The sequence below is a fragment of the Lycorma delicatula genome, chromosome 13 (assembly GCF_047948215.1).
Source record: "Lycorma delicatula isolate Av1 chromosome 13, ASM4794821v1, whole genome shotgun sequence".
NCBI lineage: Eukaryota > Metazoa > Arthropoda > Insecta > Hemiptera > Fulgoridae > Lycorma > Lycorma delicatula.
In genome coordinates, this window is record NC_134467.1 from 5,167,554 (window position 1) to 5,181,633 (window position 14,080).

Sequence of the window (14,080 nt, forward strand, 5' to 3'; positions counted from 1 at the left end):
CATACTATTTTTACATAGCCCAATTTTTGTTTACCAGTGATGTTTCATTTGTCTAATATCTTATTCGCAATTATATCTTGCAAGAACTAAACATATCTGGGACAAAATAAATCATTTTTTTTTTAATGTCAAATACAAGAAAAGTTCTCTACACCTGACTAATGTCGTGTTAAGCGTGGGGAACCTAATCAGACCCAAATTTTTCTACGCTCTCTTCAGATATCGTGTCAAATTTGCTTTCGGTATTAAGTCACCCAAATCAATAAAAACATTATTTTCATGATTAATAATCATTAACCCCTTACCAGTTTTTGAAGAGATAACTTGTCATTAACTACCTTAATAAAAATTGCCCTTGAAGAAATAACTCATCATCCACTTTTTTGCTAGTAATTGCAAGTAATTTGTTATTATGAACTGATCTGCTTTATTCTTGATGAGTTTTTCTGAAAAATCTCTAATATATATGTAAAAGTGGAGATTTGCCGGTTGAAGCACAAACTTCAATGAACTGAATTAATGAATTGTGAACTACCAGTCTCTATCACTTTATGATCTGGAACTGAACTGAATTATTCGAATCGATCAAAGGAATAATATTACAAACATAATAGAATTAAATTTACGTTAAATAAAATACGAGGGTAAATCAAATATAAACGGGATTTTTGTTCCAGAGGATCTACGGTTGGTAGGACTGGGCCTGTGCTTCTAGTATGCTTGGGTGGAGTCATTATGAGTGGGGAGAGCCAGCCATTCCACACTTCCAACCAATTCATCAGTAACGCTCACAATGTAGCAGCAATAGGTGCACCCTTCCACCGTGCAATGTATAATTATAAAATTTCTTGCTCATGAAGTTTAAGCGTTGGAAATTTTTCATATATTGACTGCACAGTTCAGGGACCAAAAATTGTCAAGGACTCTTGTGTTTGCCTGGCATAAAGAGTTCAAAGAAGAACGAAAACAAGTGGAAAATCAAGAACACGATCACCGTCCTCGGACCAGCATTACAGACAAAAACACTCGTGCGATTTGAGGCATTCTTGAAGACGATCAGGTTGAGAGTATCTGAAATTGCAGAACAGGTTGGAATAAGTTATGATGATGATGAATCATCACCATTAACTGGTAACAAACGGCGTGCTGTTTTGGTAAGTGAAATGGTGTGCTTCTCTAATATCTCTGGAAAGTCATCAGATTTTCAAAATTCAAACATGGACTTTGTTAGTATGTTGAAGGCTAACTTTTTACATGCATCAGGGTACACTGTCAATCTAACAAATTGACATGATTATTCGGAAATGTGTATATATATATATATATATATATAAAGTTTGTTTGTTTGTTATTGCATCACTTTAGAACCAACTAAAAGAATTGACCCAGAGTTGGCTCTGGATTCGCCTGGGCTGACCCGAGTCCAGAGGGTCCAGCTTCTGGCTAGACGGCCAGCTAGTACTTTATAAAATAAATAGCAACGAAATGTATTTCTGTGTATTACTGAACTCTGTTCATGATCTGTTTATGTATATAATATGAGAGAGATCTTTGACAACAATTTTGGCTGAAGGGAAGTTATGTCTAAACATCCATTTTTAAAAAGAAAATAATCTATCCCCAACTTTTTATTTATTCTTTTGAAGTATTTGACTGTACAAATTATAAACTGCTAATATTTCATTGATATTATATAAATTGGTGTCATTACTGAACATTAATCATTTTCCAGCAATTTTAATTCCACTATTATTCTATCACAAAATAACATTAATGTACCTATCCATAAACATATAATCAGAGAGACCTAAAACAACAATTTTTATATTGTATTATTTTTAATTATAAAGTAAATAGCAACCAAGTATTTCAGCTTATAACTCATATCTACTTATCCATATACATAATATGACAGAAATCTACAACCAACCCGTTTTAAAAAAATCAAACTGCTTTTTTCATTTATTATTTTGGTTAGATTGCATTAAAGTAATACATTAGATTGTACAGATTATAAAAATCTTAAAAATAAAATCACAAGAAGAAATCTTACTTACAAACATGCACGGCCCTGTCAGACAACAATGTAATAAAAAAAACAAAACAGAAACATCAATCGTAAAAGAAAAGCTGTTAAAAACTTAACATTGTCCTGAAAAAGTATTAAGTATTTCTGTATTAACAGAGGCCATTTGATTTTCACTAGTTTCTGGTTTTTCAAATTTTATTATTGTGTTTAGTTTAATTATTGCTTTTTTTATAAATAAATTGTATCAAATTTGTATATATAACACAGACCTGCAAAATTTGGGATGTAGAGGAATGTTTTTTAACTACTGACATAATTAATTGCTAAGTATTTTTTTAACACTGAATCCAAAAATAGTCTTCATTTTTTCTATCATGTCAGAATTTTTCACAAATTGCAAATTTCAAAATTTGTAAAAAGTTGAAAATGTGATACTATAAAATAGACATAAAACATTATTTTTTTATTAAAAAATAAAAAAAAACATATTCATTTTTTTGGCCTTTACTATGCATTTATATAGCTAAACAGATTAGTGGTCTGAAGAGAATGGTTGGGGGGGGGGGTTGGGTTGAAGATGACAAGACAGTGGAAGAAGAGCTTGGTCAACAGGTTGCGATAACACTTAACAAGATGTAATACTTTATTGGCAGCTATCCGCCACTGCTGTTTTTGTCAGTGGAAAATATGTTTCCAGACCATAAGCAAACTTTCCGTTCTCTAAATGGCTTCAAGAGGCTGCAGATTCTTTTCGTTACATTTGTGATGAGTTAATGGTGAAAAGGCAAAAAAAAAAAATAACAAGTTTCGATTGACAAGTGTACCTGTCATATTTCAGGTGAAAATAGGAGATCAAGGCAAAACTTGGGCATCCCAATAAGTTTGCTGCACATGTGTTGAAGGACTTAGATGATGGTCAAAGGGAACAAGAAGCGTACAGACTTGGAGTTTTAATGGAGTCACAAAATTACACCGACGATTGTTACTTTTGTTTGAACTGGTGTTCATGGTTTCAATTTAAAGAATAAAAAAGAATCGTTTATCCAAATATGCCATACGCTTTATGTCTGGTTCCACATGGTCCAGACATACCAGTGCCAATTCCATCAGAAAATTTAACTGAAACAGATGGTTCCACAAGCGATTTAAATGAAGATAATGTCAAGGTGTATGAACCTGGAGATAGCTATGCACCAGAGTTTTATTCACAGTCTGAACTAAATGATTTGGTTCGAGAATTACATCTGATCAAAGAAAATTCAGAATTGCTTGGTTTGAAGATTAAAGTGAAGAACCTACTAGCAGCTGGCACATTACTTTCCTGGTTCAGGTATAGAGAAAAGGATTTTCTTACACATTTTTCAGAAGGAGGAATTAGTCTTCTGCACCGATGTACGTAGACCGGTTCAGAATAAAGTTCTTCCAACTCTGCGTATCAAGTTAGGCTTGGTCAAAGCCTTACCAAAAGAAGGTAAATGTTGTAAATAGATCTGCGACAAATTTCCCGTCTTATAAAATGCTAAATAAACAGCATGTCTTTGCTGGTCCTGACATTAGAAATCTTCTCAAACAAGGTAATTTTGATAAACAAATGAAGTTGCAGTAAAAGAAGTTTGGGGGTGAATTTAAAGAAGTACTAACCAAGTTTCTGGCCAATAAGAAGAATCTGAACTTCAAATCAACCGCTCGAGCATGCTGCAGAAGTACAAAAATTTAGGCTGTTCTGTGTGCTTGAAGGTTCACTTCCTAAATTCACATGTGAACTATTTTCCTGAAAATCTGGGTGCCGTTTGTGACGAGACGTGAAGAGACGGGTGAGAAATTTCATCAGGACATGAAAGAAATGGAAAGGACATATCAAGGAAAATGGATTACTATAATGATGGCAGACTACTGCCTGGCTGTTACACCAAGATGAACCCTATAGAGAACATAGAAGGAAAAGCGCAAAGCAGAGTATAAGCCGTCCAAAGAAAGTTCGACACTTGAAATAAAAGTTACATACTTCATCATGAAAGGTAGGTGAAGAGGGGGAGTGGTTTCCTAAGGCACTACATACCTCATAAAAATTAACCACTATAATAGAAATTAGGCTTATTTTATGGCAATTTTCATTAGAAATTTAGGGGTCAATGACCCCACCTGCCCCCCTCTTCAGACCACTCAACTGTTTAGCTCTAAGAATGCATAATATAAGCCAAACAAGCATATAAAATACAATATTATATATATTACATTAATTTATTATTAAAAAAAAATGTCTACTTTATTGTATCACATTTTTGTAATTTTTAATCTTTTTGATAATATTGAAATTTGCAATCCTGACATGATGAAACAAAAATGAAGGTTATTTTCTATTCAGCGCTAAAAAATACATAATCAATTATCAAAAACTAAAAATCACATCGATCGCGGGTTTATGTAATTAGACAAGGTTAACGCAATGGTAATACGATACAAAGTTCGGTATTCTGAATCGTCAGTTACATTTCCTCATCCAACCTAAACTCAATTAAACCAAGGTATTTACTGTGTAACAGAAAGAAGCAAAAATCCACAAATAAAAAAGCAAGTGGGCCCCCCTTATGTTAAAAGAAAAGTACCTAATATTGTAAATTGTATACCTACACTGATAGCAACAATTTTGAAATATTATTTTGTGCTTTAAAAATTAACAGATTTCTGCTGAAAAAAACCCAAAGTAAATTAGATAAAAAGCAATTAAAAAGGATCTCTAAGAAGAAGGATTGTAAAAATGTTTATAAACAGGATTCCCACTGAATTTTAAGGTTTGTTTTCCCTGACTTATTATACTGACCTTGATAAAAATTTCCTGACTCTCATAATGGTATGCTATCACAGTTTACTCTGAAAAAAAATAAACATTTTATTTTTTTGCAGCCTCTACCATCCCTATAGCTGCCCAACTCGTACCTTTCATTATTTATTATTACATTCATTCTTAAAGTTTATTTTTTATTGATTTTTTTACAATATACATTTAAAATTACACCATTTTTTGTGATAAATTGTTTCAGTAAATTACACTGAAGTACAAAAAAAATTTAACAAGTTTCTTGCATAAAAATGATCACGGTAACTAAAAGTAACATAGATAAGAAATAAAAACTAACTAAAGACATTTTTAGAAATAATTGGCTTCTACATAAGATTGCTAAACTTTTTCACAAAAACTAGCCTACATTATTTTGCCAAGTAAAAAGAAAACAATATTTAATAACTTGGTTTGCATAAAAATTCTAAAATAAACAGATTTCAATTTAACAAAAAATATATGTATGATCACAACTTATTTTGTACAGAAAACAAACGTTACTAATATTTACTTGAAAAATATTTTGTCATTATTAGTCCAGTGTATTTGCAGAATGCCATCAAAGTACAGTACAGGAACATGATTGATGACATCATTTAATAGCTCCAAGCTGGAATTTTGACACTATACAACTATCAGGAAAAGTAAAAGTTGCACCAATATCTTCACGTAAACTTAAGTATAACTTATTTTGTACAATATTGAGAACGCACATAATCTCTGCCTTAGAAACAACATCATTACAACAAAAAGAAGTAATTTTTTAAAGTATAACTCTCATTAAAGATTTTTGACAAATGTTACAAACAAATTTTTTCTTTGGTGTGTAAATTAATATGCTTCTTTAAATTCGAAAGATGATTAAAAGCCTTTTGGCAGAATTTTCAAACATAATTTCTTTCTTTTGTACGAATATTAATATGTGTCCTTAAACTGCTGTTATGATTAAATGACTTTTGACAAAAGTTACAAATATAATTTTTCTCTTTTGTATGAATATTTAAATGTAATTTTAAATTAGAACTTTGATTAAAAGTCTTCTGACAAAAGTTGCAAACATAATTTTTCTCTTTTGTATAAATATTAATATGCGTCTTTAAAAGTGATTTTATGATTAAATGACTTCTGACAAAAGTTACAAATATAACTTTTCTCTTGGGTATGATTATTTAAATGTAATTTTAAATTAGAACTCTGATTAAAAGATTTCTGACAAAAGTTACAAATATAATTTTTCTCTTCATTATGCATAAGGTGGGTTATTAAATCGTTATCATGAATAAGAGCTCCTCTTCCTGGGTGAAATGGCGATTGAGAAGATGAAACGATTATTTCCAGTTGTAGAGACCGAATGGAGGGAGATAGTAGTAGTGCTTGATTAGCTTAAATCTACGGTAACCACCTTATATCCCAACAAGTGTCCGGGGCCTGACTCGGTTTCAGGCAGCCCATTACTGCCTTTGAAAATTTGCCACAATAGGCTACAGCCTAGCTAGCATATTTAGAAATCCACCACTGCTCAAACTCCCATGGTTGGAACAATACAATTTTAAATAGAAAGAGTAAGATTGCACATCATATTTAAATGATGTCGATATAAAAAAATTTCAAAATATTAAACAGACAGGTTGACAAATAATTGCAGGCACTTATAAATAAAAAATTCAAAACCAACCTCAGATTCAAACCCCCAAACCTGTAGACACACATTAGTACCACTTTCAGTATACAGGTTGGAAAGATTCGATTTAATGTTTATCACAACTATTACAAGATAAATAATAAACTTGCATCCAGTCCGCACTGTAATACAATTGATTTGCTTTTATGGAAAGAAATGGTATACGATTAAAATAAAGAAACAACCTGTTTTCTGTGTAACTTTGTTTATTAAATTAAAAAATAAATAATTTGTAATGTACATTTCGAAATTAATCAATAATCAATCTGCTTAAATATTTAAGTGGATGTTATAGTACATAATTCTGAAATTGTTTACATTAAGGACAAAATGTTATTTATTTATACCACATAAAAATCACAATTTATGTATTATAAACATATTTCACAAACAATACTTAAAAACACAATTGAAAAAGTGATAAACACAATTATCTATTTCTTACAACTATTCGATTATCTATTTCCTATCAATTCGTCCAACGTTTGACGAATTGATTCATCAGTCAAAGAAAAAAAAAGAATAATAAAATCATATATACAAATCTATTAAAATATATTGAATATATCAGAGAATATACCGGTGGCAACACAGTATTTTTTTTATTTTAAAGATTCTTAATTTTTTTAGGGAGGTTTATACCTTGGGCAAAAAAAAGACAAGCAAGCAGTAATCAACTGACAGGAATTTCTATCAACCATCAGTAGTTACAAATAATGTATAGTAATTTAAACTGTCTGTTCTAAAACCAAACATGGTGTTGGATGCCCCATATATGTAAATGGAAAAGTCCATTAATGGAAACTGCCAAAAATTTTTAGTGTTTAAACGGCAGAAGTTATTGCCATACAGCAATCTGTTCACTACTCTGAACATTTCCGCGAAGAGATGGTGCTTATATGTTTCGTTTCGTTAAGTGCACTTACTGCAATTCGGAACAAGAACATTATCCCACCTGAGTTGGTCTAGTGGTGAACACATCTTCCTATATCAGCTGGTTTGATAGTAGAGGGGTTCCAGCGTTCAAGTCCTAGTAAAGTCGTTATTTTTACACGGACTTGTATATTAGATCGTGGATACCAGTGTTCTTTGGTGGTTGGATTTCAATTAACCACACACCTTAGGAATGGTCGAATTGAGACTGTACAAGACTAATCTTCATTTACACTCGTACATATCATCCTCTGAAGTATTATCTGAATGGTAATTACTGGAGGCTAAACAGGGACAAGAACATTAAGGATGTTCTTATTGCAAACATCCTGTCCATTTTATATATTTTAAATCGATGAGGACAGCGATGTGTATTTGTATGAACTTCAGGAAATGTTGGCATTGCAAGAAATGAAAGCGCAGATGAAGCTGCCAGTACAGCAATAGTCTGTGATAACTTTGATATATTTCCTGTACGAGTGGCCGATGTTAAAAATTGTCTAATACTATAAGAAACAGGTAGAGTAATAAATGGAGAAGATTAAATACAAAACTAAATGCAGTTAAAACTTTTTCATATAAATGGAAGAGGCACGTGAATTAAAACTCGCTGAGAACAAGAGGTGGTGACCAGACTTACAATTGGTCAAACACGAATAAGAAATTTATATTTGTTAACCGGCGAAGAAAGACCAATGTGCAGTGTTTGTAATAAAGCACTTATATAACAAAAAAATGTTGATGAAAATAATAATAATAATAATGAAAATTTGGGGCTAATGACCATAGGAGTTGATGACTAAAAGATATCAGTGGGACACCAATTTTCCAGATGTCCAACTAATTGCACTGCTTAAATCCAGACTAGACAACTTAAAAAAACCAATACATTATTTAAAAAATTTAAACACTATTCAAATAAATCTTCGCTGCAATACAAATGTTTTTTATTGATGTTACTTTTACAGAAATTTTAATTTAATTTTTCCAAGTCATTTAGCAAAAATATAAATGTGTGTTTTGGCCTTTGTAAAACTAATTATAAAAGCAAATGTCTACACACTATTTTCTTTAACCGTATTACTGAATCTCTTTTTTCTTACATGGTACATATGTTCCAAATTTCTTTTTAATTTTACTAAAATACATTTAATTTTTTTTTTATGTATTTTTTATTTACATAGTATCTTACACATTAAACTGAATGATATGTGAAGTGTTATATGATAAAACTTTTTTAAATTGTCCTTTTCAATTATCCAGATTTGGCCTTGCAAAGGTCCATCTGGATAATTGGTGTTCCACTGTACGCAAAATCTAACACTCTTACCATTTCATTTTCAACTTTTAAATTTTCTGATTTAACCAAGTCAGTCTCTTCAATCGCTAAAAGATCTTTTATGATATCACCATTACTAATATCAAGCAGTTCCACTTCCAGTTGCAGTAAATCTGCTTGCTGTAATAAAAAGCAAACATGAATGCTTCAAAGTAAATGTGATTTATTTGTATAATTTATAAAATAAAAATAATTGTATCTCTTAATTCGCTTAACACACATAAATAGTGCAATCACAGTTAAATTATTACTAATATTATTAGGCGACTTTAATATGCCAGGTTTTGCTAAATGTTATCAAAAAATCCTGCTATTCACCTTTCATATTTTTCTACAAATTAACAATCAAATAATTTGTTAAAACTCTTGCGGTAATTCTCATGATTTTGTTTTTTCTAATCTTACTGACACTGATGTTAATACTGGTTATGGTGAAATTTTTTATCATAATAAACATCATTTATCTTAGAGAAAACGTTACCTACAATTTTGAATTCTAATCTTATAAATATAAATATAAGATTTACATAAATTCTTACCAGATATAAAAATATAAATTTTGTAACGTTCAACATTTACTAAATGAGAGTTTGATAGTAAATAATATTTATTTATTTTTTGTACTGCCTGGTAATATTTAAGTTTGTGCATGGAACATGGAAGCTGAATTTTGCAGCATATGCCATGCCTGACTGGGATTTGATATTAATCACCAATACAGAAATTTTTTTGTCATGTACCAAATATACTTATACAAAAATGTAATTATCAAAGCGGTTCTATAGTGAACTTATTATCACAGTTATTAATAAGAAAAATTTCCATAAGCTTCAAAAATAATATAGATCTACTTATTATTAAGACTATTTAACAACAATGTATATGTAAAATTTTTAGTCACAAAGATTTAATTTTTAATTATACTGTTAAAGTTGAGGAATCTTTATCTAATGATTCCAAATATTTCTTTTAAATCTACTAACAAAAATGATGACAGATCTTCTACTTTATGTACTTATGATCTTTTTATGGTTTCATGCCCATTTATCTGAATTAAATAAATAAATGATGTTAAACATTTACCACACTTACAGAAATTGAAAAAAAAATCAAATACCAATTACTCAGCCTTTGCTTGATGATAAAAATGGAAAATTAGCTCTTAACAACAAAGAAAATTGCAAAATTATAGAAAGTACTTCAAAAAATTATTACGTTGTTTGAGTCTAGCGGGTCCATTACTGCCACACACCTCGCAAGCTTATCAGTCGATACGATGTTATATCATTAGATGGTTTACCTAGTTTGATTGGTTTCAGCTATTTTCCATAGATCCAGAAAATATTTATTTTTGAGAATGGATGTAAAGCAATAATAATTAAAACTAGCTAAACAAGAACGTTATGACGATCAAAGTTCACATTGTAGGTAATTTATGAATTAGATGGTATATGAACAATCTCAACAAAAAAAAAAAATGAGTATGTGTATGCAGTAGTGGAGATTTATGGGTTCAAGCACAAACTTTAATGAATTGAATTAATGAACTGAGAGAATTGAATTAATGAACAGTGACAGAGATGTCACTGTGTGACCTGGGTTTGAAATGAATGATTCATATCGGTCAATTGAATAATATTAAAAAAATAATACGAGTAATATTAAAAAAATTTCTGTAACAACAAATTTTTGTTACAGTAATAAAATTTCTGTTTAGCCATGGGACTTCCAGCGGGGACTGCGTGTGAGGCTAGAGTGATGAGATATATGAGCACCTCATGGGAGGCTAGACCAATTATTACCATCACTGGTAACAAACAGGACGCCCCTAGGGCGCTGTTTTAGGAGATGCAATGTGGTGCTGTTATAATATCTTTGCACACAATCATCCGATTTTCAAAATTCAAATGGAGAATATATATATATTATAAATAATAAACTTATAAAGGTACATATTAACCAAAGCTGCAGTAGATGACAGCACTTTTACAAATAATTGAGTTTAACAACAAATTTTTACACGCCAGATAATACTTTACCCATGGGATTTCCATCATTGGCCGTTATGAACAAAATTTATTTACAGGAATTTGAGAGTAGAATAGTATATGGTATTACCCATATTTATAAAATTCGAACACGGGTTTGATACGTGGATGATATTTATATTTTGGTAATCTATGAACCTATTATAAATAATGAACAGTTAATAATTTTAAAAAACTTAATTCTTATAATAATTTAAAATTTACATTCGAAACTGACAAATACAGAAAAAAATTTTTTTTAGATGTTGACAGAAATTAGTAAACGTAATAAAATTATAACACATGTATATAAAAAACCAACAACTAATAAAATAACTATTAACAAAAATTCAAATCATCCTTGGGCGCATAAAATTAATAATAAATTTACAAACATGTTAAATAGAGCATACATTACACACATAATAATAAAAAAAAAACTAGATTAAAGTTATTACAATAAAAAATGGATATAACATGTCATTAATTGATAATAGTTATAAAAAGCAAAATTTTAAATCTAATAATAAAAGCATGTTGATACCTATAAATAATAAAAGTGTTGATGAAAATATTTATATAAAATATTGCTACACTAACAACAATATTGAAAATTTGGTTAACGTCTAAAATGATAAAAAAACAAAATAGCAATTACTTTCAAATTTGCAGGATACATTCATGTTATCCCAGAGAAGCTTTTAAACCATCACCCGAGGCCCTAACTCCCTTGTAAGTTAAGATATAACTTAACTTCGCCCCCAAGGTGGGTGAAGTTATGAATTAAAGATACTCATTAAGGAAAAAATAAACTAATCCTTTTACTTCATTATTATATTTCTGCCCTTAAAAAGAAATAAGTTAAGAATTTTTCATCGTCAAAGGTGTGTGTACTTTAGTTACTATAGTTCCCATTATTCTACCTATTGTAATTTAGTTCCTTTTTCAGATTTCTGTGAAGCCTGAATACTGTAACTATTATTAATCAGTATTATTCTCATAACCATGAGAATAACATACAGTGCGGGAGTCTAGGATATGGAGTCACCTGGGTAGATGGAAACGACAACCAAAGGAAAATCTACAGATGTCCAGGACACCAGTCCCCCTGGAAAATTGGGAATGGCAATTGAAGCGATGTCTGCAGCCATGAGGTAGACCTTGAGGTGGCCCCCGAGTTGGCTCTGGGATTCGCATGGGCTGACCTGAGCCTCGAATGGTCCAGGTTCTGGTTAGACATCTAGTCTCTTATAAGAGACCTAACATGTGTTTAATCCCTTTGGGGAACCAAGTTACAGGGTTACAAAAATTAGAAAAAGTTTTAAATGATTATTTTTGAATATAAACTTTTAATAACATTATAATACTGTACAAATATAAAACCCTCTGCGCTACTATCATATTTTTGAAATTGCACTATCAATAACTGAAGGCAAATGTTCACAACAAAAAACTGAAATTATTGACAACATTTTGCACCAGGTGACTCTAGTATGATTTCTTTAGCATTGCTGCATCAGCTCCACAGAGCAGCTTATAACTTATATCATTACTCATAACTTATAAGTTAGCTCATAACTTAAAATATCATTTAATATGGTAAATATGTTAAGTTTTCCTAATGTAAATACAGAATTAAATTTTATTTTATTTTTATTTCAATAATAAAATTATATGTCACAACTCTGTTGAATCTGCATCAGGTTAGGTTTTTATTACTAACTTGATAAATATTCAAATATGAAAAGCCATTACAAATAACAACCGTTTACCCAGAGCTTATTAAAATGATAACTCTATGAAAAAGTTAAAAATACACGCATTTCAGATATCACTGAAGTTTAAAAACAACACTTTTGCCCTCAAACATTAACCGTTTATCATTCACACACAACTTAATAAGTCGATATTAATTAAATAGAAAGAGAATTAAAAACAATTTTTTTTATAACAGAACACACGCGTGCACGCATACACACACAGAAATGAAATTAACAAGAGATTAACCCATGTTTGTTATAATATCCAATAATTATAAATACTTACATGACCCGGATAAAATTCCATCTCTTCTTCTGTCTTCACAGTGTGTAAATCATTTATTTCACGTTCAATGATTTTCATATTAAGATTAATCTGTGGTGAAACTTCATCATTTAATGAGATCTCAGACTCCTTTAAATAAGATAAAAAAAAACCTTATAAAAATTTGAAAAACTAATTATTATTCGACAAATAGTCTTTTTTTATTCTGAATGTAACTTAATAATACCATTATATAATTATATTATGTCATCATAAAATAAATTAGTAATAATAAAACAGATTATACGATAAAAAAAGATGTGTTTAAAGTCTATACAAATTTTTTATAAAAACACATGAAATAATGTTAAGGTAAATATTTAAAAATAAAAAGTCACAAAATGATAATTCACAATTTAGAGGGCACTATTGAAAATTAAATACATGTTAATCGGAATCCAGATAAATTGAGATTTTTTTTTAATTAGTATTATTTAAAAATTCATCAACAACGGAAAGTTGTTTCCATAAAACAAATGTTGAATTGTATTTTAAATAAATTGCTGGAAGATTTTTTTCAAATGATTCAGGAATTCAGAAGCACACAAAGGCCCCTTTCTTGTAATCTGAAGTACCATGTCAAGTTACGCGAAAACAGTACTGTTATATGGTTCAGTTTAGGTGGATATTGTTGTTTTTTTAAGAATAAGTGACAATTGTTTTTAGTAAAGATTGCACATCCATAAATATAAACACAAGGATATTTAATTTCACTTATAAACACCAGTTAATGATCAGACAGCCCAATTTTCTATCTTAAAAGCTCAATCTGACTTTGAGGGAGTGCCAAGATTTGATATTAAACTTTATAGAGGAAATATGTAGACATAATAAACATTTCCTACAAACTTTATACTTCCTATTGACTGCAAAAACAAATCAATCTCTACCAGTCGGTATACAGATCAAGAATAAATGATTGAATGAAAACGACAGTAATTGTTTTATTGTCATAAACATATAACTAAAAATTGATCATTATTACAAAAAAAAAAAAGATTGTAACATTTAAAAACTACTGTAGAGCGACCCATTTTTCTTGTTTATTGATAATAACCATGATGACTATAACAACACATGCCAAGTCTATTGACTTTTGAATGCGCATCATCCTTCTAAATAATTGTTATGATTTTTCTCTTCAACA

General features: G+C 30.0%; 1 protein-coding gene across 5 annotated transcripts in view; it reads right to left on the reverse strand.

The window, feature by feature from the left end:
• The window catches only part of LOC142334132 (uncharacterized), a 59,573-nt gene that overhangs the window by 16,652 nt on the left and 28,841 nt on the right, over window positions 1-14,080 (reverse strand). For all 5 annotated transcript variants that reach the window (XM_075381884.1, XM_075381882.1, XM_075381885.1 and 2 more), the window contains 2 exons: window positions 12,895-13,023; window positions 8,813-8,941 (listed from right to left, as the gene is read on the reverse strand). In XM_075381884.1, coding sequence (XP_075237999.1) covers window positions 8,813-8,941; window positions 12,895-12,972 — 207 coding nt within the window. In that variant the 5' untranslated portion in view covers window positions 12,973-13,023. The remainder of the gene's footprint in view (window positions 1-8,812; window positions 8,942-12,894; window positions 13,024-14,080) is intronic.